This window comes from Anguilla rostrata, chromosome 16 (assembly GCF_018555375.3).
Source record: "Anguilla rostrata isolate EN2019 chromosome 16, ASM1855537v3, whole genome shotgun sequence".
Lineage (NCBI taxonomy): Eukaryota > Metazoa > Chordata > Actinopteri > Anguilliformes > Anguillidae > Anguilla > Anguilla rostrata.
Window position 1 is genome coordinate 24,766,752 of NC_057948.1, and position 27,938 is coordinate 24,794,689.

The 27,938-nt window shown below is 41.9% G+C and overlaps 1 protein-coding gene across 6 annotated transcripts; it reads right to left on the bottom strand.

Annotated features, from left to right (window-relative positions):
* Nucleotides 1-8,645: 8,645 nt before the first annotated feature.
* LOC135242010 (retinal dehydrogenase 2-like) lies at nt 8,646-26,743 on the bottom strand. 6 transcript variants are annotated; one of them, XR_010326197.1, is made up of 14 exons: nt 26,200-26,511; nt 22,414-22,518; nt 21,536-21,676; nt 19,697-19,826; nt 19,239-19,300; nt 18,360-18,488; nt 17,499-17,612; nt 14,249-14,351; nt 13,437-13,621; nt 12,765-12,929; nt 12,103-12,260; nt 11,711-11,785; nt 10,255-10,399; nt 8,646-10,145 (listed from the first exon to the last, which is right to left on the bottom strand). XR_010326197.1 is itself a non-coding variant. In XM_064312872.1 (13 exons), exons 3-13 carry the CDS (start codon nt 21,608-21,610, stop codon nt 10,327-10,329), a joined length of 1,269 nt encoding a protein of 422 aa, XP_064168942.1. In that variant the 5' UTR covers nt 21,611-21,676; nt 22,414-22,518; nt 26,724-26,743; the 3' UTR covers nt 8,646-10,326. The 6 variants fall into 6 exon arrangements, 4 of the variants coding, with proteins under 4 accessions (XP_064168942.1, XP_064168940.1, XP_064168941.1 ...); XR_010326196.1 differs by having other exon boundaries at nt 10,251-10,399; nt 26,200-26,510; XM_064312872.1 differs by lacking the exon at nt 26,200-26,511 and adding an exon at nt 26,724-26,743 and having other exon boundaries at nt 8,646-10,399.
* Nucleotides 26,744-27,938: the final 1,195 nt, after the last annotated feature.

Below are 27,938 nucleotides of genomic sequence, written 5' to 3' on the forward strand. Positions count from 1 at the left end.
AAAGCAACGCTGTTTTTGCCAGTGTGCATTTTCTATTCACGTGGAATCACGCTGATTGGATTCTCAATAGCTTTTCTGCCATTACTGTAAAAAGAACTGTGAAAACTATTATGATTAACAGTTTTTGCATTATTGTCCATTTTTATCTGCAAGCCGAAGGAATGATCTTCCATTGGCTTTGTGTACCAATCAGGATCTCATCCAGAGATTAGTAGAGAACCCATATTGTCCTCATAATGGTGTGGGGGGTGTTGGAGAACCAGAAGCGACTAATATAGAGGAACGAAAAGCTAACGCTACCGGAAGCGTTAACCACAAAGTCCCGAAGGACAAAGGAAAGGGAACACCCGAAAGTAAAACACAAAACAAATAAGATCCTTGGGAGAGCAACTCCCGCACACAAAGGATCATAAACAACAAACAAAACAAAAAAAACACGGAGTAAAAAGCCACTCCGAAGGACCACCTTGTACAGCCGTAAAACTGGCTCGTGAAACCAAAAGCGACCCGTGAAAACCAGGGCGAAAAAGAGGAGGACCAGTGGTACAGAGGCGAAGCTCTGGTACCAAACCCAAAACTGGTCTTAAAAGAAAATAGACAACCGAGTAGCAAAAATTACTCAGCGAAAAGAAAAACCTGAGACGCAGCTCAGAAAAACACAAACAAAATACATTACCAGGGACAACGTCCCAATACCCAACGGCTCACACGAGCTCAAAATAAAAGTATAAATACTCTTAAGGCGTCAGAATGCGCTCACTGCGCTAAGAGACTGAATCGCCTTAAGAGGACACAGAACCAACCACAAACACAATTCTGTAAACCGTCCACCTATACCAATACCGTACCGGCTTTGTGATAACGGGGTTTTACACAGAAGCGCTGATGGCTGTTCTGTCAGTGCTTATAAAGGCACCTCCCCAGGTGAAAATAATTGGGAATCAGACACCTGGAACAAATTAAGAAATTCTCAAAGGCCGGGTGCCTTCTAGTGGCAGCACAAGGCCACTACACCCCAGAACCATGACACATAAGAGCTGGCAATTCATTTTTGTTCCCTGTAGTAGACTTGAGCCTCTGGTCTTAACATCAAGAACCATATTTTATACTATGCTGAAACCTACTCTACAAAGATCATTCAATAGAAATTCAATAAAAAAATATTTTACTGCAACATGTTTTTGTCATCCAAAACACTTGGGTCTGAAGATGATATAATGTATGTGTGTGTGTGTGCACTGTAGATGTAGATATAGATATATAGATCATAGAGGGGAGGAACAGAAGGGATCAGAGCTCAGAGGGAGCTCCTGCCCATGCAGAGAACTGGCTCAGGAGTCAGGTTCCCAAAAGACTGCACCATTTGTCTTGTCCAAAAGTTTTTAAAAAATTTGAATCAGTGCCCAATACAACTCAAAGTGTGAGGTTGAGCAGCAGGCCTCAAGTGTAATCAGGAACGGTACCATTAGGCAGTAACAGTCATTAAATGTGGAGAGCTGTTTTATGATTGTAGTCCTGAGCTTTGAGCTGTGAGATTTGTATCGTATATGCATTACTTGTTCTACTTTATTGGTACTCTAATGTCCTTGTAAAGACCTGGTGATGTTGAGGTTCAGAGTAATTGAGAATAAATTGTTTTTAACTTATCACAGTCAAGAGTGCTTTAAAGTCATTAGTGAGTTTCTTTCTTTTAAAAAGGGTGACATCACCCAAAAACTATGGAAAATCTTAGATAAAATAAAATTATTATGCATTTTGTGTAAGACAGCTCAATTACAAATAAATTGATAAAGGCTGTTCATATTCCCTTTGCTCTTTGCTAAAAATAAAGCATGTAAAAAGAGAACCATGAAAAATAATGAATCAACCTTTGGTGAATGTTCATAGCCTTCATTTCCTTGCTTTTTTTCTAGCCTCCCTGTGCAGGTTTTGTACTGCCTGTTAGACCAGTGCTGAAAGAAAGCACATTCAATATCTCTGTTTCACTGCGCATTCCAACAGACAGGGGGCGGCTCCTGTATAGCTGTGAATGAAATAGTCTGCATGCTCAACTCTATTTTATTGTACTGCATTTGAGAACAATTTGATCACACCATTAGGGATAAGTGTTTAAACGTGTCCTCCTCAGATGAAGAACTTAATAGGGTAAAAATAATCTTTTTCACTCAAAATGTTTAATAAATTCTAAATATTTTCCACTCCCAATCGAAAGGATTTCACAGTTTTTTTTCCACAATACGCAAAGTCAAGCAGAATAATGGCAATAGCTCATTTTTTGATGGCCACCCCATAGGATTTATACAATTAAATAATAGAATTTCTATTCTATATCTAATTTCATTCCATTCATTAAATGGTTTTTCACAGGTAACAGTGTAACCTGCAAATTCCTTGAATTTGATCTGAAGTGTGACTTCTACCACTGAACAAGATACCCTAAGGTTGACGTAAGCTGTGTCAGGGATCATGGAAGTGTTTCGAGAAGATTCATATGATTAATTCCACACATTTGCCTTTTGAGATAGTCGCAGAGAACAATAATGAGAATAAATTCCTAAAGACTTGCTTAGGCCCAGATTCTAAAGATATGAGGCAATAACCAGTTTTGTGGCTCTGATTGCTAAATTTGAGGCCCCAATTTGAAAATAGCATTTTTTACACTTCATATTTCTGTCTGCGATTCAAAGGTCAAATATCTTTCTTTTTAAAAATTTGAAACAGTGCCTTTATCTTTGTTAAGAAAAAACCCCCACTTGTTTGTGCACTCTCTTGAGTGTGTAGTAGATACCATTGTAAATATGTAATGAATGCTCAAATGGCCATCAAATTGCACTTTAGCACGGAGGATCAAGTCAGTGCTGAGGCAAACCAAATGAGTACTAAGAAACAGAATGCAGAACTCAGCACCCGAGGAGTGGGAATGGCCAAGCTCTTTTAAAATAACGATCCTCAGCAGTTAGGCAATCTCCTTGCTGTCTGACCAGGATAACAACAACCTGCTGGCTGGATCTGTACCCATTCCAAGGCCCGTCTGTGACATCATCAGTTCTGGACTTGAAAACGAAGCCTACTTGGTGTAGCTGCCCAGATCTCCTTGTCAAGTAAAGGCCTTGGCAAGCAATTGAGTTTTAAAAAACTCCCCAGTGGTAAAAACACTGAAATGGTGGTGAGAAAGAACTCCCTATTGTTCCATTAGCTATTTGTCCTGAGAATTATGGTAACAAAAGTAAACTATTCCATGGTAACACCTGTACATATATTTGATATACCTGTATTACAGTTAGCAGTTACCACTTACTTTACCACTTAAACTGGTGTTTCACAGTCTTATTGAGTACAGGGATTATTTTGAAACAATCCTTTCTGGCTCCATTAACCAGTATAGTCAGCACTCACAGGGGGGTTTCCAATCATTTATTTAAAAACTGCACTTTCTCAAGAACTCTGAGACCTTGGGAGGGGACTGATAGTGGGGGAGTGTGCGATGTGTCCCACAATGGAATGGACTGTGTCTGCTCTCTCCTCCTTATCACCCCATCCTGTTGCCTGATACAGCATTAATCACAAGATAGCCCTGGCGATTATAACCATGCAGCCTACTCCAGCCTACTCCTCCAGATGTGTTTGGTTTACACACAAGAAACACCTTCGGGTTCCACAGATCTACAGAGCTCTGTAAAATGTCCACAAAAATGTTACAATTAATAAAAGAAGCCCATTTTCCCACAGGAGACATAAGAAAGCCACTCCTAAATGCAGTGGGCTGAATGCCATTGACCACATGCGAAATTCCATGACCTCCCCACAGCATGCACTCTCTGAATCTGTCCGCACTTTGTAAATAGAGTCCTATTTATGAGAACTCCGCCTGGTTATTTTATTTCCCATTTTCCATCTTTCCTCTTGGTAGGCTTAGAGTTTAGAGCGCATGTGAATGTACTGTAAACATACGCCATTCTTCCACTAATCTCTCCATCTCTGGCCCTGCGTCCCATGGCAAGTGTCCCGTCCTCACAACCCCTCCGGCCTCTTGTTCTTGCCTTCCCCAAACTGATGAGGTCAAGTTTCGAGATGTCTCCCTCTCTCTCTTGGCATTATATCTTATTTTTCCTCATTTATGCGCTTTTTCTTTGCGAGGACCACACAGAGGCATGGCATGTGAGGAGCATGTCTCGTCTGGGTGGCCCAATTACAGAGAAGATGGGGGGTGACAGAATCAGGCCTCAGTGTGTGGAGAGGGTAATCTGCGCAGACAGTGTAAAGCCAGGCTCACAAAGGGGGGGGGCGGAGAAACAACCTGGCAATTCCGAAATGGAATAAAAATAAAAACAACGTGTGTGTACTTTGGCACCATCCTCATCTGGAGCAGCTCACAGCTTCCAGGCCTCCCACTCCGTAACATAGCCATACATATTAGGCAAGACACCAGAAGATAAATGCGTTTTAACATCCCCCGTTTCCAGAGTAATTTATCCATAGCCTGGCATGTTTTAATTGTGTGGTCAGTGACTGCAGGATTTAAGAGTCAGATTAAAAAAATGACATGTCACTTTCAATCGGATTAAAACAGAGGAGATGTTTGGCAAAGAAGCACAATGTGAAAAAAGAAGGGTAATAATTTAAGCGGTTTACAGATGTGAGGGAAAAGATGGCAATGTGCTGTAAATATGCTTGTTGAAGTCAATGACTGGTACACAAGAAAAATACAAATCCCTTTTTCCAGTATCCCGATTGGGAAAATGGATATGTGTTGTAACTGTGGGAATGTTTGGGAATTTCTCTTACTGGCCAGCAGTGATATACATGGCAGATGAGTCCATCATCTCAGGTGAGTGGGCCTGTACAGAATAATTTCTTAATCTCAACATAATGACATCACAATCCTGAGTCACACACGAATATATAGATAGGGGCACATAACATCACAAATGAGACAATACACTTTGTTTCTTCAAACCCTGGGGGGACTATACCCCTGGAGTCTCAGTCTGCTTGCTGGTGCACATGATTGTTTTAGTTACAAGTAATTCCCCTTTTTAAATTTCTGAACATGGTCATCTACAATGAATTTCATCCAGTCCTTAGCTGTAATGAATTGATTAGTAGGAAAATGGCAAATTGTTTCCATTATCAAACTAATTAAATTATAAAGTGCATAGGTCAGATTACAAAGCAGCATAAACATCAATTCTTCTGGATTTGAGCTTTGCACCCAGGAATTTACCAAATATTGATTTGTTCACTCGTTAACCTTCTACAAATGACTCCCCCACAACCTTGTGGGTAATAAAGCATTTTCAGATTAAATAAGTCATTTTCAGATTCTACAAGTATTTTGTGACTCCTGCCTGCAAATCAGTCCACTGCAATCCTACTCAATCTGGCCTTGGGTGAAGGGTTGTGAAGTGTTGGAACTAATCTTAAAAAGTGTTACCATTTTATTTTATTCCAAATTACCCTTTCATCCATTTTTCATTGAGGCAGTAAAACATGGCAAAAGAAGAAAAAAAGCTTTAGAAAATAAATCACTCATAAACAGCTAGAGAGGGGTGCATTGGCTCACCTGGTTGACACAAAAACTGAGTCAGTCCAGCTAAAAAAGAAAAAATGTAAACCGACTGTAAGCCAGGAATTGGACCAGGCCCTTTCCCATCTGTGTGCAGTGCTGGCATAGTCCTATATCACCTGTTCCAAGGTCCTTGCTCGCATCTGGCTTGTATTTATAATCGCAGGGAGTAATTTTGTTTTTGAGTGTGCCTCAGCAGTTCACTCATATTTCTGATGTAGGCTACAACAATAACTTACGAGATCGGGACATTACATTACATTATAGGCATTTAGCTGACGCTCTTATCCAGAGCGACTTACAACAGTGTAACCAAACTCAGGATCAAGTCCACTTAAGTCCATTGAATAAAATGTAGATAAAAAGCCTTTACTATAGTAGCATACAGTAAGGAGACACAAGATAGTCTGAACCAAAATTTTTTTTTTTTTTTTTTTTTTTTAATAGTTATGGGAGAGGGTTTAGGGAAGAGGAGAGAGGTATACAGAGAAGAGGTGCGTCTTGAGTTTCCGTTTGAAGGTGCTCAGACACTCTGCTGTTCTGACCTCCACTGGAAGATCGTTCCACCATCGTGGGGCCAGAACTGCAAAGAGTCGAGACCTTGTTGCTGCTCGTGTAGGGGGAGGAATCAGCCGCCCTGTAGTAGCCGATCGGAGCGATCTGGCCGGCTTGTAGGGTCTGATCATCTTCTGCAGATAACCAGGAGCTGACCCCTTGACTGCTTGGAAAGCAAGCACCAGTGTCTTAAACCGGATGCGAGCTTGCACTGGTAGCCAGTGGAGGGAGATGAGGAGGGAGTGACGTGGGAGTCACGAGGGAGGTTGTAAACCAGACGTGCTGCTGCATTCTGGATGAGCTGAAGGGGTCTGGTGGCTGATGCTGGGAGGCCAGCCAGGAGGGAGTTGCAGTAGTCCAGACGTGACAGTATCATGGCCTGGACCAGGAGCTGTGTGGAATAATTGGTGAGGAGTGGTCTTATTCTGCGGATATTGTACAGGATGAACCTGCACGACCGGGTGGTTGCCGCGATATTCTCAGAGAGTGCCAGCCTGTTGTCCAGCACAACTCCAAGATTTCGGGCACTCTGCGAAGGGTGTAGGGGAGTGACTCCTAAAGAAATGGGCAGATGAGAAGTGGGAGAGGTAAGAGAAGGACAAATGCCGGCTTCTAAAATCCTAAACTGGACACTTGGGAGGTGTCCTTATATCACTGCAGATACCACAGTATAGAAACATGCTTGCAACTCAGCGGGTGATGTCACAATCTACTTATGACCTAATGCATATTTTAATGTTTTTTTTTTCAGGGAAACCCAAAACAGAAGTGCTATTAACCTTGTCTGGATAAGATCAGTAGAGTTCCTTCATAAATTTCAAACATTATATTGGTTTTGCACAAGAATTTCATTCAGCATTTTATTTTGATAAATTATTTTGACTATGTAAAGGCTGGTTAATGTCACATGCATTGGCCCCACTGAAAAGGCCAAGACAAGAACCTAGTAAACCTTCAAGAGGAAGATTTATAAAACAGAATGACTTAATTCTTTTAAGGACAAACAACTTGTTTTGCAGCTTTTTATGCATATTTAACTGCAGCAACCCAGGTTTAATGGAACACATGCAATGCACCAGACTTGAACCTAAAACTTCCTGGTTACAATTTAATTTTCATAAGGTTTCAGTCCCTCAGAACACTGATCTGGCACCTCAGTTTACATAAATATGAAACCTTTTCATTTTAACATCATGTCTAACACTTGAATATGTTTGTTATTTCTTGTCTTTTCTATAGCTAGCTGGCAGTGGCTGGTGCTGGGATGGGCCGGTAAAGGGAGTGTATGATAGACTCATCTTCCATTGTCGTGCAAAAAATCCCTGATGTAAGAGGAAGAGAGAATCAAGCCAACTCCCAACTGAAGATCGAAGGTCAAATTTGAATTGGCAGGAACAGAGATGTACTACAGCTTTCCCCTTTACTTTCATTCAAAACAAATCACTCCCAAGTCCAACGCAGACAGGAAGTATTCCTCCAGATTTACGTTTTCATATCAACTGTACTTACTGGCCCTGGGTAGCAACAATCAGCAGAGGGGATTTTGGACACTGAGTTTAGCAAAATAAATATACTATGAAATGTACTGTTTAAACAGAAAAGCTGTCTTCCAAATTTGGGAGGAGATAGAAGTTGAATTGTCTTGCCATACAATGTTCTGTGCTGTCGTGCCACCCTACTATGGCAGGACTCCGACAGATGGAAGGAAAGAGGGAAATCTGGGACCACACCTGCTGGTTAAGTAGGCACACGCACTTGGGTAGCATTACCTCATCAACTCAAAGCGTGCTTCTTTTCACAGTTGGTGTCTGAGACTGGGGAACAGAAACTGCACGAGAAAGACTAAATGTAAAAGTTCACACAAGCTGAAAAGGACTCCTTTGATTCAGTTTGTTTTTTTTTTCTCCTGTTGTTGTTGTTTCAATGTATTATTTTAGCCAAAACCCTGTGAAGGGATCTCCTTGTGTGCTTCTCTTAAAAAGATAAATAAATATTCTGGAAAACCATTATCAACCTGAACAACCATATCTCCCTGGGTCCGGCTAGTCTGTCCCTCGCAGAAGTGTCACAGGTTGTGACACCTGCAAAGGGCCAACAACAAGTCCGTCAGTATCATATACTGTTAGAATTTGCACTGATGACACAATTACAAGCTGTACCAAATGAACTCTCCACTCTGTCCCACCCTCAAGCACCCGTCTTAATTGCAACTTCCTTGCACCGAACAACTGTGCCAGCTTCTAGCAGTTTGTAAAAGCAGCCTTGCTTCCCAAAATGAATAATGCTTGTATTTCTATTTTTCCAGAATCTTATTTATCCAGTCCAGAGTCAAATATGAAGTGGAGCTTGGAGCCTTTGTCAGGCTTCACTCGTCATAACTCTGGCCACAACAAAACAGTGAGATTCTGACATATCAGTCCACCACAGAACCCTGGGATGGGATAAATGACACAGGTAACCTAAATAATAAAGTAGCTCATTGCATTTATTTTTAATAGTCTAAAGAAGTTAACATAGTCAGATATGATTTGTTAAAAATACTTTTAATGTAAATACAGTCCCAATTACGGAATATCAATCTTGAATTATTTAGGTCTGTGTACAATTCACAGTGAGCCCCTTTTACTGGTGAGCCCCACCTTTTTTCTTTAGTAAAACACCTGTCATCCTTTTACTGTTATACATATGTCAGAAATGTCCAAATTATCACAAAAGGATGATAAACAGTGTCATATGGTCAAAGATCAAAACACAAACAACAAACCTTCAAAAAGTTACATTGTGCCAAAATGGTAAATACAAGATGATGTGTCATAAGCATAATAAGTTACTTTGTGCAGAGTTATATTTATATTTTAAAACATTTTTTCAAAGTTGAATATGTGCCTTTTAATTTATTAAGCACAGCCTTTCCTGCAAATCTGCATGCAGTGCAACAGTCATGCATGTCAGTGAGTAAGATGGAATAATGTATTTTATAATGTATAAAGGAAATGTAATTATAAAAAATAAAATAAAATGTGAGGGTTAAATTGGAACATGATTAGAGAGGAAAGTCCCATGTATCAGATTTACAGTATGCCCCTGTTAGAGGACACCCAGTGAACATTCAGGTGAAAACCCGGCTACATTTGGTTGAAAAATGAATGTTTTCTAAGCAACTATAAAATACCCAGACTATATCCTGAGCAAAACTGGGGTTAACCTAGTCCATTTATGTCAATATGGGTCTAAACCTAGATTTCTACCCCTCTAGATGTCTAAATTCTGGCTCTTGCTCACTGGGGATGTACATGAGAACTTACAACAAGGCTTCATCTCTGATGGAGAGTTGCCATGCCTAAATTGGTAACAGCATGAAAGTATTGCGAGCCCATAGATCATAACATCTATGTTAAGATAATGTTTAGCTAACTAGCAATATGTGCTGTGCACCTCAAACAATGAACACCTTTAAAATGGCAAAAGGAGATCAGAAGAGGCTTTGTTTGCTTGTAAAAATGTTCTTCAGCTGGCTAGCAGGAATCTATTTCCCAACATTTTGTCCACACATCACAGGTAACACAGAATGATCCATGCATGGATATCATCAGTCTAAACATTCATCTGAAGTGACAGCAATACAGAAATATACAGTGTTAAATGAACAATTTAGAAAAAATTGTTAAATCACATGTAGTCCAATTGATTCAAATCAGTAAGAAAGCTACCAGATGTAGTATTTTTTCTCCATATACAGTTAGTAATTAAACGATAATACAAGGTAGATACTCTCAGCCAGATAGTCATTGAGCCGAAAATGAAGAAACTCAACCTGACGAGGTTTCCATTTTTATTACGCCCAAAGATTTTGGTTAAAACTCACGGCTTGCAGGGACTCAGTTTAGGCACTTCAGAGAAGTCACTCAGGTCAACACTGGGACTTCTTTGATTGGATGTCCTGATTGAAGGTTTGATTTGCAAAGATGTGTTTGCCAGATTTGGATTGAGTGCAATTTTCCAGCTTTCTTTCATACAGCCTGATCTGCGGCAAAAGCATAATGAGCAACATGAACAAAATCTCTTAATATACATTTAAATAACCTCCGTCCACATCAATTTTCTCTCTGCAAGCATTATAGCAGGTTACCAACAGGGGGCGATGCTGTGCCAAGAGTGAGATGCAGCAGCAGCGATGCAGAGAAGACTGCCCAGCAGCATGGCCCCTACGAGTTCTTCTCCAGCACCTTCATCGTGATGGTTTTCACCTCCGAGTACTCTCTTAAGCCATATTCACCCCTGGAAAACACGTACATGCACACACATATTTTTAAATGACCACTGAATTAAGTACTGATGAATGAATGTTTTTTTTATTCTAAGTCAGTGTTCTAGAACTCCATTGCTTTAAATTATCATTAGTGATCAATTACCATTAGTGATTGTTACATCAGCATTAGAACGTTCAGTTAAGAGTCACACTTCCTAGAGTTCTGTGAGAGATAAGTTATTTATACGCCTATATATCCCTTTCAAAGCCAGAAAAAATTGAACACCCTTAAAAGGGCTGCCTACAAAAAATAAACCCATGTGAAGTACTCTGACATTCTCTGTGGTTCACTTTCAAATATTTATTAACATTACCCTGAATTTCTAATTCAAAGCCTCAGGATGACATACAAATTAAATATATACACATTAAATCAAGATTAAGTGAGGTGGTGAAACTTCTAGAGCATTTACAGCTGATGTTTAAAACAGTGATTCCCAAACTTGGTCCTGGAGGCCAGCTGTGCGTGGTGGTTTCCATTCCATCTCTTATCAGAATTGTAACAAGCTGCTAATCATTCTGAATTAGGCACTTTAAATATCTATTAAGCCATGATTTACCCTTTTTAAAGCCCTATTATGCCAGACATAGCTATGTACACAATGAAAAATAAGCATTCCATGTTCATATCCCTGGGCTCTGCTTCACAAAGCAGGATTTCTGAGTTAGCCGGATAACTGCACCGAGTGAAACACGGAACCCTCCCAAATCTGGAACATGGACTGAAGTAAAAAGAGCTGTTCTGGATTTTTCTCAGTGCAGACATCCAGCTAACTCAGTAATCCTGCTGCGTGAAATATCCCCCTGGACATTTAATTAGCCAGATCAACAAGTGTTTTAATTCTCTGATGTGCTGTATGAGAAATCAATCCTTTTGAATGAAGGTACATCTTTACGTGATTCAATTGTAGGTTGGCAGGAGAAATCAGTTGTGTCCTAGCTGCTGAAAGAGTAGACACCAGGTCACTAAAACTAAACCTTTTTTTGTAAAAATACAATGCAATACAAATGTCATCAAGTCAAAACTCCATTGTGTTAAGTTTAAGGGGAAAATTCTAAGCGAACTCAAACACATTATTCAACAACCATCAATTTCTAATCGACGACAAGAAATTGGCTGTAATATAAATCAACATGCATATTGTGTCCCCAGGACAGAGTGGGAACCAGTGGTGTGAGATGTTTATCCAGAGGGAAACATTTCAAAGCGCATTACTAATCTGGCTTTAATTCACGCTCTGAGATTCTGGGCCAGGCACCATGGAGGGGCACGAACTTACATTTCTCGCCCATTTCCCGACATCTTGAATCCTCCGAACGGACACTGGGACCCCAGAGCGTTGAAACAGTTTATCCTGCGGAACACAGGCACAGCCTGTCAATTAACTCCGCAGGTTCTCCCTCCCTTTATTTACTTAATCACTTCTTCCAGCAGAGCTATCTGAGTGTTCTCACACGATGAAGCCTTTATATTGGCACAGACAAAAGACCCCGAAACAAGTGATGTAGTTGTTTATACTGTAGCTACGGACCAAGTCTGACATCTGACAAAACACAAAGCACATTGGTAAAAAAATGGCTTTAAATGCGGGTCCCCAAACAATCACTAAAGCGTACGATAGGCTGCGTCATAGGTTAAATACACCCAGGAGGATATTAAAAATTGCCTTACCAGACCGTACCAGCCTGCATGGCTATGGATACTGTCATGGCTTTGTTGATGTCACTGGTGAACACGCCTGCTGTCAGGCCGTAGTCGGAGTTGTTTGCTCTTTCAATGACTTCCTCTATGGTTTTGAACTTCATGATCTGCTGAACAGGGCCGAAGATCTGTAGGCATAGTTTATTATTAAAGAGAGGAAAACCAGGATTTCATAATTAGTGCAGGTCTGAAGCTCTGAAACCCATTTCAAGGCACGTGCTCTTTGTTACACTTAAGATTGGCAGAAAATTTGCCTGCACGTGTATTTTAAAATACTTCGATAACCCGAGATCCATTTGTTTTCTACATAACATACAAGAACAGAATACCACAATGAAAAAATCTCGAAATAAAGCTTCAAATGAACATTATTAAAATGAATCAATAAAAATGTATTTTTAAATCTAACACCTATATTTATTTGACACTAATTCTGTGGATATTTTTTCAGAATCTATTTGCATCTATTTGGATTGGTTTCAAAGTAATATAGACACTTAATTTAAAAAAGAGCATATATTTTGAGAGTTAAATAATTACCATTCATATAACTACAATACTTGGCATCAACATTAATACAGTTAGAGCTCCCATACAGTGAATGACAGTTGCTTCTGTGTCTGTATTCCTACCTCTTCCTTGGTGATGCGCATGTCATCAGAGACGTGTGAGAAGACGGTGGGCTCGATGAAAAAGCCCTTGAGCCCCAGCGCTTTACCCCCACACTCCAGCCTGGCCCCCTCGCTGATTCCACTGTGGATGTAGTCCAGAATGCGGCTCTGCTGCTCCTGACTGATCTGGGGTCAGAGAACACGCCGCATTCATTCATCCATCCATCCATCCATCCATTTTCTACACCACTTACTCCTGGTAAGTACTCCTGAGGGGTGATTGAGCCTTTCCCAGCATACACTGGGTGAAAGGCAGGAATACACCCATGACAGATCTCCAATCCATTGCAGGGCCTACATACCATTCACTCTCACATTCGTACCCTAAGGATAATTTAGACTCTCCAATGACCCTAGCCTTTTTTTTTTTTTAGGACTCCAGGAAAAAATAAGAGTACCCAAAGGAAACCCACGTGGACACGGAGAGAACATGCAGTCTCCACACAGAAAGGCACTCGGCAGGGATTTAAACTTTGTTACATTCTTGCTGTGAGGTGACAGTGCTATCCACCCCGTGCCGCCCTGGCATTTCATTAAAATACAAAACATCAAGTAATTCTGAACAGTCATCCCTGCTGTTATAGAGGCACCGGTTGCCCCCGGTGATGCACACACACCTAACCACTTCCATACCTGTGGGCCCTGCTCAGTGGTGGGGTCAAAGGGGCTCCCCACTACCCTCCTCTTGGCCCTCTCCACACTCCTCCGCACAAACTCCTCGTAGATGGGCTCCTCCACGTAGACGCGGGAGCCAGAGGTGCAGCACTGTCCGTTGTTGAAGAAGACGCCCTGGTGGGCCTGCTCCACCGCCACATCCACTGAGGAAGAGGACGACCAGTGAACAAGTACTCGTTGTTAAATAGGTCTGCTGTCTGAGGCATGTATTGATGACGTATTCCAAATGAAACATTATGCCATACTGACAATATAAACGCGTTTTTCAGTGTGATTAAATGCGATGCTGACCAGGTATAGCTTTCTTCTATGGATTAAAGAGGGAAACTCAGGAAATGGCTCCTTCATTGCTCATTGGTCACGTATTGTTCCAGTGAAACTGTGTTTCTAACTACATTTGTATTGCCAATACAAATGTAGTACTCAACACACATGCATAAACACACACACACACACACATATACACACACAGTTCTGTTTACTATGAACATGGACCACAACTGTGTAGTGGTTATACAACATTTGAAATAAAGGACTGCTTCCAACACTTTGGTACTCTCTTAAATAAGAATTTGTTGGCCATACATCAGATGTGTAGATTCTCCTTTGTAGCCAATGTTCCTCAGTTCAATAGCAATCAGAGATAAGGTTGGGGTTCTGGGATGAGGAGGAACTACACTGAACGCACCAGCATGCGTGTCTATGTGCAGTGTTGAGCCCAACAGGAGAGGCATGGAAAGAGACAGGTAAAACAGAGACTTAAAGCTTACAGTCTGCGTCCGCAAAAATGATGTTGGGATTCTTCCCACCCAGCTCCAGAGTCACTCTCTTTAGGTTGCTTCTCCCTGCTGCTTCTTGGATCAGTTTTCCCACCTGGGAAGGAAACAAAGGTTCACAGGGTTGCAGACCTGCCTCTATAATTAGAGTTCAAATATTAGTGCTTACATGGATATTGCAAACTACAAGACAATTATATGACACAGAGTTGAATCCTGGCATAAACACTCTATACAGTCATTTAAGGCCTCAAACATCCCTGGGCCACATAATTCAAGTTGAAAGTTTTTTAATTGTACAGTATTGCTATTTATGCATCTGTGGCAGATGGCTCCCCGATACACAATCGCTTAAAGCCCTCTCCCCCAATCCACCCCCTTTTATCCCCACTCTGCGATTGTGATTTAACTGGCCCCCAAATGGGTTGACATATTTCAAATATGTATTTGTTCTACGTCTGGTTATCACACACACACACTTTCTTTTTTATTTTTTGTTTTAGCACTGTGTCGTGTAAGTGTTCTATTCTAACAAAAAGCATATTCTGATTTATCATGCCAATAAAGTACATTTTGAACTGAAATATAGAACAGGCCGATTAAATCAGAGAAACCAGAGAATAATTTGTGGGTAACAGGAAAGGGGAAGGAAAACAATGCACTGAAAAGTATCTCTCTTTTAAATCAAGTACAGGATTACAGAGTACAGAGCCCACATATTATGTGGGTGGAGACCATACTTTCTGGAAGGAAGTCTGGCCGAGAGGAGTTTAGATGCTAGGAGCACTTGGCATTGACAAAGCGCCAAGAGAGAAGGAGAGAAGATCATGTAACAAACCCACTTTCTACGGAGACTCAGCCTTGCCTCACAGGGCTCTAAAATATGACTCCACAAATGTTTTACATATGAATGTGGGTGCTTATCACAATGACTGTACGTCTTGCTATCCCAACAGTAATCACGGACATCACAGTTTCGTTCTTGTGATGTTTTCCCAGAAAAGCAGGGGAGCTGGGGAGGGGGTGGGGGTGGGGGGTAGAGGGTGGGTTCAGCCCAGTGGGGAGAGGGCAGCGGCCTTTCTCACACGAAAGATGTCGTAACGCCGGAATGTGCGTCTGTCACAACACCGCGGGGCTTCATGAGTCTGACTGAGGAAATGAAAAGGGAAAACTGACCCAAAAAATTGGGACAGGCGATAGACCAGCTGTTGAGGCCAGCAAGCATTTATTTGGCATGAATCATCCACACCCCCTAACCCTCGACTGGGAGCACCACACCCACGTGTCTGTCTGTGATAGTTTCAGATGCTTCAACGCCCACCTAAATACATAAAATCTGGCACCCCTCAAAAACAGCCCACCCGATTGGCTGTTGGCCATTCTCTTTGCCCACCTATGAATGCAAAGCTGATGTGACTCACTGTCTGTATATTTGATGCTCAGTCTGTCTCGTCTATCTACATGAGCACTACAGTAAGTTAGCTCTTCAGGGGAAACTCCTCTATCACTCGTAACGGTTAGAGGAAATAAAGGCAAGCGCCGTGCTGCGTGAGATAGGACTGCAGGGGGAACAGTCACTGTGTCACCTCCCGTGGCATCACCTTTTAATCCATCACACAAGGTGGTTCCTGTTCTGCTCAGTATTTCTGCTGCACTTCAACAGGGATCGAAAAACTGCCCCAAGGATAAGGATTCAGACTGTTATGATAATATTTTCAAAGATTAATACTGCCATACCCCACATCCATACCCCATCGTAAACTTTAAGGGCTGGTTTCCCAGACATGGCTTAAGCCTGGTCCTAGACTAAAAAAAAAAAAATTTCGACTGAGACCTTCATCGAATTTTTCTTTTAGTCTAGGCCTACGCTCAATACATACTTGGGAAACCAGCCCTAAATTTCCCTCTTCAAGCCGCTTTAAATGCCATTTTTTTAAACAATCATGACAATGAACAAAGTCTCACTGATTGGTCAAATTTGATTTTTTTAAATCTGGGCATCTGTACATGGCAATGAAGCAATTTCAAGAAACACAAAACCCCACAGTCTTGCCCAAGTACCATTCAGAAAGAGAGCCAATACACAGACTCTGAGGGTTTGCTTTGGTAACAGTGTCTCTGTTTCCCGGTTTATCGGTAATGGCAATCTGTCACGTTTGCAGCCATGTTGATCCTTGCAGGGCACCACACACAAACAGTTCTGCTTGCCATGGCATAACTCCCCGGCTCTGACACTGAGAGTAAACACAGTGCTGGTGGCTGTGGTTCCACTGTCAGGAACTTAGGCAGAAATTCAAGACACCTCATCTATTCTAAACAACGCAAAGCCCAGTCTCACAAATGAGAAAAATATTTTTAAATATGAACCCATTACATCCAAATATATACAAATAGGGTGATCTAGAGTATGCGGGTACATAACCACAAGCAGCTATGCTCAGCTAATACATGTGTCATAGACCTAAAACTAATCATCAAACTACATAAAAACGGCAAATGGAAATTTTGCATTTTGATTTGGAAGAGGATGGTGCTTATGTCAGATATGTCACCTAACTTGGTTAGACCCTGATTGTGAACGGTTTTTCATTTACTCTCTGTGTCAAATATAAAAAAGAGAAAGAAAAAGAAAACAGTGATGAATGAGTGAGAGAGAGAGAGGGGGGGAGAGAGAGAGAGAGAGAGAGAGGGAGAGAGGGAGAGAGAGAGAGAGAGAGAGAGAGGAGGGATCATAATTATGCTGTGGAAGGTCAATAATGCACTCAGATACTCAGTGATTGGTCAGCAGGGGGCCTGTTATAAACCAGTGCCTATGACTGGAATGAGGACACAGGGAGAGGGTCCTTGTAGACCCACACAACTTCAGTGTTTTTAGCACTTGTCACCGGCCACCTGCGCCCTCCCCAGTCAAATTCCTCCAGTTTCTGGCCACTGGCCATTAATCAGAATATTTATCTATTAAGAAAATAGGTTAAAGGAACATTCCACTTGAGGCTTTTCTCCTACATGCGATTGCAAGACCGTCTCCTACAGTGGAGAATAACAAAAAGTTTTAACGGCTGAAAGTTGTTTGATGTTTGTTAACATTTCATCACAAGGCCCTTCAGAACTACCAGCCATGATCGCCAACAGCGCTCCTGTCAGTTCTGCACATGCTGACATCTGCATCAGTTTAAACAGAGAAGAAGAGGTGGTGAGAAGATAAGAGGTGATGGGATGGCCTTCTGCGTCACTGGAGCGTTACCTCAGTCGATCCTGTGAAAGCTACTTTATCCACGCCCATGTGCTCGGCGAGGGAAGCTCCTGCCGCTGGCCCGAATCCCGGCACAATATTGACGACTCCCGGAGGAAACCCAGCCTGTCAGAATAATGCGAAAGGAAACAAGCATCAGAGTGGGGGGGGGGGGGGGCAGCGTAGCCAAGCTAAACTGCACCGAGGGAGAATCGTGCCCCAGCCCTCCTTCCCCGGAGCCAGAGAGAATGGGACTGGGGCGTTAGATCCAAAGGCAGAGGACTGTAGGTAATGAGCGTGAGAGAGGGGTGAGACTGTAGGTAGTCAGTGTGAGAGAGGGGTGAGACTATAGGTAATGAGCGTGAGAGAGGGGTGAGACTGTAGGTAGTCAGCGGGAGAGAGGGGTGAGATTGTAGGTAGTCAGCGGGAGAGAGGGGTGAGACTGTAGGTAGTCAGCAGGAGAGAGGGGTGAGACTATAGGTAGTCAGCAGGAGAGAGGGGTGAGACTATAGGTAGTCAGCAGGAGAGAGGGGTGAGATTGTAGGTAGTCAGCATGAGAGAGGGGTGAGATTGTAGGTAGTCAGCGTGAGAGAGGGGTGAGACTGTAGGTAGTCAGCGTGAGAGAGGGGTGAGACTATAGGTAGTCAGCAGGAGAGAGGGGTGAGACTGTAGGTAGTCAGCGTGAGAGAGGGGTGAGATTATAGGTAGTCAGCGTGAGAGAGGGGTGAGATTGTAGGTAGTCAGCGTGAGAGAGGGGTGAGACTATAGGTAGTCAGCAGGAGAGAGGGGTGAGACTGTAGGTAGTCAGTGTGAGAGAGGGGTGAGACTGTAGGTAGTCAGCGGGAGAGAGGGGTGAGACCGGCTGGCTACTACCTCTTTGATGAGGGCCCCCACATAGAGGCAGCTGAGAGGAGCCAGCTCAGATGGCTTTATGACCACGGTGTTCCCACAGCACAGCGCAGGGGCCAGCTTCCAGGCAGCCATCAACAGGGGAAAGTTCCACTGGACACGGCAACACGGCAGAGAGAGAGATAGACAGATAGATAGATAGAGAGAAAAAGAGAGAGTGAGAGCAAGAGGGAGAGAGAGAGAGAGAGAGAGCACTTGCTGTGCCACTCTTATTTACTTAAGATTACACACAGTGCAGTGACTCAGTGGCTCCATAATTCACTCATACGCTCACTGGAACTCTGTCAAACATTAACCACCCCCCCCCCCCATTTCACATACATAATTCTCAAACAATGCCCCCTATTTCATATGTATAACACATCATATAATATTCCTGGAAAATTCAAATTCAAAATGGCAAAACATTGACATGGCAACACTAATACTAACCACAGATGTTACACACACAGACACGCATGAAAATTCACACATCGTTGCCCTCAATCTCTCTTAAATCCTCGTTCTGTCCGTACAAAATTTTCTGCCAACCCACACACCACCCATATGGTTTTATCCACACAACCTGTTCAACAGACATTCTTTGGTCTGGCACAGTCTTTCCCCAGCATATTTACCCACATACACACTGACTGATAAGTGTGTAGGAGGGTTCTAGGAACGTAATCCATCTGTTCCTACAATTCTCTGATTCTGACCCCCCCTTCCAGACCACCCAGGCCCCCAGGCACACCCCCCCCCCCCTTCCAGGTTCTGACACATGGTTCACTTTTCTGAGTTGGGAAAACTAGCAGTAAAGTGTATGCTTTATTGGACTTCCTAGAATGCTGACGCAATGCTTACGGGTATGATCTGTCCACACACACCAATGGGCTCGTGCCTGGTGAACGAAAAGTAATCTCCATCTTTAGTGGAAAAAACAAAGGCAGAAATAGAGAGAGAGGGAATAAATGAGAGAAGGAGAAGGAGAGAGAGAAAGAGAGAGAAGGGGAGGTGGGATCATTATTATGCTGTTGTAGATCAATAATCAATGACACTTATATGCTTCACAATCACAGCATCAACATTTTCTTCTTTTGTGGCCAGGTAAAAGCATTCTGATGTCTTCATATCCCAAACAGCCGGTTATTCCTTTGTGAAGTGATAATTGCAGGCCAGGAATTAACTGAAAGCAAAGCCTGAAAAACTTCCTTGTGAGGCAAAATGAAAAGAGCTATTTACTAATACTGACACAATTAGCATTTTTTCCCCTTCAACGCATCCCTGAGTGTCCCCCACTGTGAACACTGTGTACAACATACCCATCGGAATAGTCAAGCCATGGATCTTATCAGCCCACCCAGCAAAATATCTGAAGGTCTTTATGGTTCCCTGCAGATCCACATAGAAGGCGGAGAGAAAGGGCTTTCCACTGTCCAGGGCCTCCAGTGTCTGTGGGAAAGGGGGTGTTTAACATGAGATAAAGGGGGGGGGGCAAGGGGTTCTCAGGTAAGTCACAAATGACTGCCACCTGAAAATGTCAAAGATGCTCATTTCTGACAAGGCTGCATTTGAAACAGTCCATACGCCTTCCAGGAAGTTATATGGTGCTGTCATATGGTGAACCAGGCAACAGAATGTTGAAAGGATAGCCCGCTTTCTATATTTTAATAAAAACAAGATGTAGTATATGCTTAGTATGTGCTTTAATTTGTCCAGACAGACTGTGATATAAATGGATATTTTAGATACTTACAGAAGTTTAGGAAGACCTGACCTTTACAATTGCAGGCATCATGGCATTCAGTGGTTTCTGGTGTAAAGCAACTTAAAACTATCTAAAACATATACTAAAACTGAAATAATAGAAAAACTCCAGAAACTGAACCATCCCTTTAAACTCTGATCCCAGAGGGTTTTGTCTGATCCTTAAATGATCCCATTAGATGATTTTCCCCAGTAAATTTATACCTTTAGCATTTGCCCAAAAAAAACAATTCCAAAAAAACATGTAGCAAGGGATAATGTTTAATCCTCAGCTGGGAATGATCATTTGCAAACATTCATTTAATTGAGATATATGCCAACTGGGTTTAAGAGCTGTGCACTTAAATAGGAAATAAAGCTTGTATTGGGTAATGTCAAAACCACACAAATCTAAAGTGACTTGACATCCCAAGGTCTGGAATGAAACTACTGGTTCATTTTTAAATGAAACATCTTTCTAAATTTCTCTTCTGTTTTCTGTGTAATGGATAAATCAATAGGCTATTCTTTTTAATAGGATTTTTGTCATATTGGAAGCATGTGTCTCTACCCTCAATTAAAAGAATCAAGATTGAAAAACATCATACAACACAAACCACAAGAATTCTCTTCCATGCTTCAATTAAAGCTGTTCATTTTACACACCAGTGAAGACTTCAAACATCTGCACAATAAAATGCAGCAGTTAAGACAGATCTTCTTTTGGTCAGAAAAAACAGCATTTTAGCTGTAGTACTATCCAACAATGTTCAGAAAGAATAGGAAGAATAATAAACTACAGAAAGATTCATGAACTTTCCTCTTCCAAACTATCCAACCTAGAAGAAGAAACACATATGCATATCTTTATATTTAAGTATGCATACTTACACAGTATATACATATATATATATATATATATATATATATATATATATATAGTATGTGTACATAAATATAAATGCAGCTATATATAAGCTCCTTTGTTGACCACACATCAGCCCTATTTTCTTGTATTAGTAAGTATTTTGTGTCTTTTGTGTTTCTGCCTTGACCTTCAGGTATGACGTGTTTCCTCTAGTAGGCTAGACAGATTACACAGTGCGGTGGTTTCTCCAATACTGCCTGAGGATGAGAGCTGTTTCTCTAAATACGTCGCCAGCACATACACAGCAGTGCAGTAGCCTGCTCTGCTCCACAGCTAGTCATTTGCCTTGTTTGATTCAGATTCAAATTTTAATATTTAAAATTAAATAAAATAATAAAATCATACATAAAACAGATAGACAAAAAGAATATAATTCATAAGATATCATGCTACAAATTTTGCACATAGCCTATTCCCCTAACAAGAACAGTTTTTTCAAGGCAGAAGTAGCTGAGCACAGAAAACTTTAGATCCTGGCGGCGCTCACTGCTAGGTAGGCACCATCCCTCTCCACCAGGTCGGCCATCTTGGACAGCAGCCGCCCACGCTCGGAGGCATCCATCCTTCGCCACACGGAGCCCAGAGAGAAGGCCAGGCGGGCTGCCTGGACTGCCTTGTCTACATCGGCCTGGGGCGAGCAGGAGGGAATGGTGAAATCACAGGAGGGGGGAAAGAGAGGGATATGAGGGTGAGAGTCAGAGCAGGCTGGATGGGAGAGTTTAAGCATGAGTTGGGGGTGAGATCGGGATAAAGTGAGATGGGAGGGGGTGGTTGGAATAGAGTGGCAGGTGTGATGTTTGAATGCAGATGGGTTGAGGTAGGGGTGATTTTTGGGAAGAGGTGGTTATGGGGCCACATGAGGGACTGACAGAAAAAGGAATAAATTCTACTTGAAGGATGGAACAATTGCTCCAGGATTCGGTGCCCAGTTCTCATTCCCAGCTTGGAAAATCACAGCAGCCTGTTCCTGAGTGAACCTTGACAAGCCCACTGCTCACCCAGGCCCAGCGGTACCCCAAAAGCACTCAATTTCTGTCAAGAGCACCGATTTTCCACACGACAGTGCTGCTCGGGGAGGTGTGGGGGGCTGGCCTGCCTGCCTGCCCTGACCACATTAGACTAAACTTGAGTTCTTGTTTGCGTTTGTCGTTGGACAGGAGAGGAAAAGAGGACGCCAGGCGGAGGGGCGGTGGAAAAACACGGTGGCATTCCGGAACATTAACCAGGGAATACCGATGTCCCACAGACCTGCCACGCAGGCCACATGCAACAGGATTCATGAACGCAATTATCCCCAGTTTCTACAAAAGGTAAATATGATAAGAAGATTGCCTCTGACGCTCCTCGTAAACAAGGATTTCTTACCTTCTCCCCTTCCTGCACTTCGCAAATCTTTTCCCCATTGGAAGGGTTGTAAACAGGAAAGGCCTTTCCACGCACTGAGTCCTGCCACTCATTGTTTATGAAAATCTGCAGTGAGAGAGAGAAGAAATGCCCAACACATGTTTCTTCAGGGTTCATGTGTATGCGGTAATAAGTTGGAAAGTACCCAAGATGTTATTTGAGATTAAGACCAATTAACAGACTTCTTATTAGACTTCTTCTTATCATTACCAATTGCAAGAACTACAACTTCTTACATACAGTATATTTAGAATTATAATTACAAACATTCTTAGTATTTGTACTCTTAGCATTAAGCCCAGTGTTCCACTTCATCAAGGTGACATCCAAATTATAGCCTTTTTTCAAACTCACTTCTGCTTACTTTCCTTTAATATGTGGCACAATAAACAGATTCACCCCCACCATAATTTTCATCTCTCCTCCAACTGGTTATTTTCTTAAAACCTTATGCAAACATGACTCGCTTAATTTAGCTTCAGGTGTTCGATATTTGCTTGCATCCGTCCATGGCCATTCATATCACACAGACTCCAGATTTTTCTCAAAAACCAATCAGCACTAGCCTGCCTGCTTCTCATTGGTCGCAGCATTCTCCCCTTGCCGACTTCAACACTTCTAGACACTGGACATGAGTCCGACTTAAAATAACCTCATCAAAGTGTTGGTAGCGATGATAACTCAGCACCTGTCACAAAAAAGAGGCCCTAAGACCAAGGCTTTACTTTATAAAACCCACAGAGGCAAAGAGTGTGTGCAAAGAGAATGAAGGGTCTGTGGGTAGAGCTATACCCAATACAAATCTGTCAAACAGGACAATATAATGGAGGGAGAACTGTACCCTCAACCACCTTCCAAATCATGCCCAAATAGAGACCACTGTTAACCTTCTCTTATGGCATGCACTGGACTAAAGACCCTCTCAACATTTTAACAGTGTGGGGGTCGGTCATTACTACCACACATTGCTGAAATAAAGTATCGAACTCTCTAATTGGTGTCATTTAAGCTGCCACCAATTTACAGGGCTTGAAACACCAAGTTCAATGTTTCAAAACATTCTCAGTACAAAATGGTCGAAACCTGGATCAATATCCACGCTTTAAAGCCTAATAAAACCGGATGAAGCAAGAGGTGCATAAACGAATAAGAAAAAAATATTGCAAAGTAAGGCACTGAGCACCTGTGCCAAGTTGGCAAAGCAAGTTTCACATCCTTTTTGTCGTCTTACATCATTTCTGGAAACATCATTTCCGGACATATTTCAACTTTATTACTGTAACAGGGAATGAGAGGTGGGGCGACCTGTCCCCTGGCCTGTTTTTTTTTTCCCTCACCTCCTCCAGTGTCTCTGCCACAGTAAAGCCACACCCTTTTCCCATTCACACGCCCTGTGAGTGTCCTTTTGTGTTCTCAGGCACAGTTGGGGGCACCTCTCCAGAATCTCACTTCTGTTCATATTTTTTCCCCATGTGCCTGGATTGTGAGAAAGCTAAAACTTTCCCTCCCTACACTTTAAAAGACAAACATTCATTTCAAAAAAGACATGGGAACGCTTCTAAATTAAAACTTTCAAATTGTTCCAAGAAGTAGTTAGACTTCAAAGCTGATGCTAATACAGACAGCAGCTTGACCATCTGTTTTATAGCTTGGAGCAACACAATAGCATGGCCTGCACTAAACCACAAAATGAATACTGTACCAACCCATCAATCAATCCAAATTCACATGTAAGGGAGTACTTGCACGATTAAATTTTACCACACACCACTAATTCAAAGCCAAGCACTTCACTTTCCACCATATATAAGTAAATATTTGCCTCTGAAATCTGATCAAATGATAAGGGATCAGACTCCAGGAAGAAGATTAGGAAGAAGATTCACAACAGGCTTCTTCACTACATTGATACCAATAAGGATGATGCTCATGTACTGGACACAGTACATTTTTCCAGAGCTTCCCACACTGACAGGGAAAGAGGAGGAAGATGGGGAGAATGAGATGAGAAAACAAGATATCTATCTGCATTAGTTAATTACAACGGATTTTATCAGAATCAAAAATTGATCCCTACATAGCAAGAAACTGAAAGGCAGCTGTTTGTTTTTCTGAACTGTGTCCATGAGGATGAGGTTTCAGGACCACTCAATCCCTGTTTTAATAGTTAAAGGAGAAGCAAGGTAATTCGTTTAGCACTCAGGAGACCTTGGCTGTAGCAAAGACAGAGGATTTCCTTCCAGGCAGCGAGAGATTGTGGGAGAGTAGTACAATCGATAAGACCAGCGTCACTGCAGCTTTTGGCTGTGTGTGTGTGTGTGTGTGTGTGTGGTATGAACCCTGCTGGGCAGTGAAAGGTTCCAATAGCAATAGCATCCATAAGCTTCCAGCTGTGCATGTTGTCCGGGTTTGAGTAATTCTAAATCGGTAACCCTGCTGGCCAGTGTTCCCACATTGGGGTGGGGGAGGGAGTGTGGATGTAGACCAACCTAAAATAGTCATCTGTTCCCTGATAAGCAGAAACTGCAAGTGTGGTAGTCTTCCCAACACATCTACACAGAGAGAAGTACCAGTTCAGTGGAACAGGTCAGTGATCAGGCTCCATTCAGTGGTATTAGACCTGCACAGAGGACTATCGACCAGCACAGTGAACAATCTCTGTGAGTGGTATTTATGAGAAGGAAAAGGCAAAGAGAAGAGCCTCAAATAACACCTCACTGGCCCACCTGGCACGTCAGTCACACGGTGGACCAAAGTCTGTCTGCATTGCAATAGGTTGACCCAATCAGTCAGCACAGCAGATCTTAAATAGGTCTATAATTAGCCTCACCTGGCAACATTCCAATCAATCAATCAGTAGCCTGCAAGACCACCATAAGCACAAACATAACAGTCAGCTCATGAAAAGCGTGAATGAAGCTTATGATGAAAATATTTACACATACACACACAGCCACACACACAAAATCAGTACACATAACCCCGCACACTTTACACATGCAAAGTGCTGTCCCCCCCTAGCGTGAAAGGCCACCCATTGACATACATTTAATTATAGTTTTGAAGCAACTACTGTATGTAAGCAGAAATACAAGTCACGGAACTGTCACCAAAGTCTGTCACCAAAGCCAATGCTTTACACTCAGTGCATAACATTAAACAAGAGTTATAATCTATTAAGAAGTCACCTGCAATGAACCCATTGCCTGCAATACACCTGTTTGCCCAGGCTCTACTAAAATGTGAAAAAATACTGTTCAAGCCACTTAACTGCGAATATTTCTCTTTCAATTTGATTATGTGTACCCACTATTAAAATGTAAATTGTGATTGTGCATTCTCCATGTAACAGGCGGCTATGATATGATCAATATCAACTTACCTCAAGTATCAATAGCATTTATTGATACTTTTCTCCATCCATAAGGACAGAAAAGTTAAGTCAATTTCCAAACATTTTTCAATAGATAATAGGATATTTGTATTAGTATAGGCTATCTGATGCTATATACCGTAAATTAAAACAACACTTAATATACAAACAAACCGATTTCGTTTTTTAAAAATCCATAACCATGCAAATAAACAGACGTCTTGAATGCTCTGATTAATCAGGCATGCATTTTATCCACAGAAATCAGGAGCTAAAGTGAAAACAGCATCCCTTAGTATCCTAGAGGAACACAAGAAATCACATAGAACAAAAACACGCTGGCAAGTTCAAAGCTTGGAAAGCGGTTAACCAACCTTAGTGTATTTTATCTCAGGGTTCTCCAGTGGCGAGGGCATCAAATGGAGAGATGCCATGAGTTCAGCGGCATCGGTCCTCACCTCACCGATGAGCTGTACTTTACTAGACGTCATTATGCCTGAGCTGCACGGTCTTTTACAGACTTTTATGCCGTTTTCTCAAACTTTTATGATCATCACTTTTGAAACCGTCTCGCTTATAACCAGATGTCAACTTCGGTCCATTTTTATTGGACAATCAGCAGGGCCGCCCTCCTGATATAATCAAAATAGAACGCTAAGAAACAAGTTTTGCCTACTCATAAGGGAAGATCCCCCTCCCCATCTCCAAAGAAATCCCGTCAGAGAGAAGGTATCCATACAAGATTTTGACCTTATTACTTTTATCCCAGTAGGATACATGAATCACGCGCAAATCGCCCTAGGCACCTGAATAATTGAGGGCAATGCTAACAAATTATATATTCGAGTTGTGAGTTTTACTGGCCATTTACTAATGCACATAACCTACATCTACGCACCTGTGCTCAGGACGTTCGACGCTGAAGCATCCGTTGCTTGTTTATTGATTATTTAAAAAACATATCTGATAGCTTGTGTGGAAATGGTGTCATAACTGCTAACATCTTCCAATCAAACTAGAATGTAGCTGTGAAGTTGGATTTATCCTACATAAAACTAAATGCAAAGGAAAAGAAATCCCACAAAGCGGCGCTGTGTAACTAAAATGTATTCAGCAGCTCGACTGTTATACAGTGTATTCGTCAGTCGTCACTATATATTGTGGATAGAAGTGCTCCGTTGAAATCATGGGTTAAAATTATGCGCGAAAGTAGTCAGTAATTGTTGCTTGGAGTGGTTATCTCCCAAAGTATCTCGCGCGAGGAAGAATAACTTTTCGCACGGAGAGGTTGTGTTTTTCTTGCAGAGGAGACTTACGTATCGGAACCAGTTTGTATCGCAGGGTAGCTTATCGAAGTTCGCGAGCACGAAGGGTCTGTCTCTGTGCTAACAGTTCTCGCCTGCGCGAGAGTTAATTCCCCGTGCAAAGTTATTCCCTGTGCCGAACGATTTAGAGAGGTCTCTGAGACCATTTCTGACGGTGTGTGCGCAAGATTTGAACCCTGTGCAACGCTTTCGTGCGTGCGCCTTTTTCGGAAAACATGGCATCAGATTTTGGTGACAGAAAGCACAAAGGTGTAATATTGGAAAATATCCGCCAAGGGCTTCAATGATTAAAGTAATAAAAATTTTCATATAATGGAAACGGTGGTGTAGGGCACATAACCGTGTTACTTTATAAGACCATAAAACCAACTGAAGTTTGCATAACGCCACCTTTAATTTCGTTCATTGTAATTATAAAGGATATACAATATATAGGGCCTCTTGGTACACAAAATAATCACAGTGGGCCAGTTTTGGAGGACTGAAGGAAATAGCTTGATAATTGGAAAACTACCAGATACTTACAAAAGTTATTTTGAAATATAGATACCACGGCTTTAGTTTTATGATTCTCTGGTGATGCAAAGTTGCAGACGTGTCCCGTGAATGCCATGCAATATTTATTGGTTCCCAAGGTAGCCTACCGCTCATTAAAGTTGAAGGTGTAAATATATTACTTATAAAATGTATTGTTTTATATTTGGCGGCAATGCGAAAGAAACAATTGTCCAGCAACCTCAACATAAATCGTCTGCGTATTGTTTTTTCCTCCGGTGAGAGATAAATAT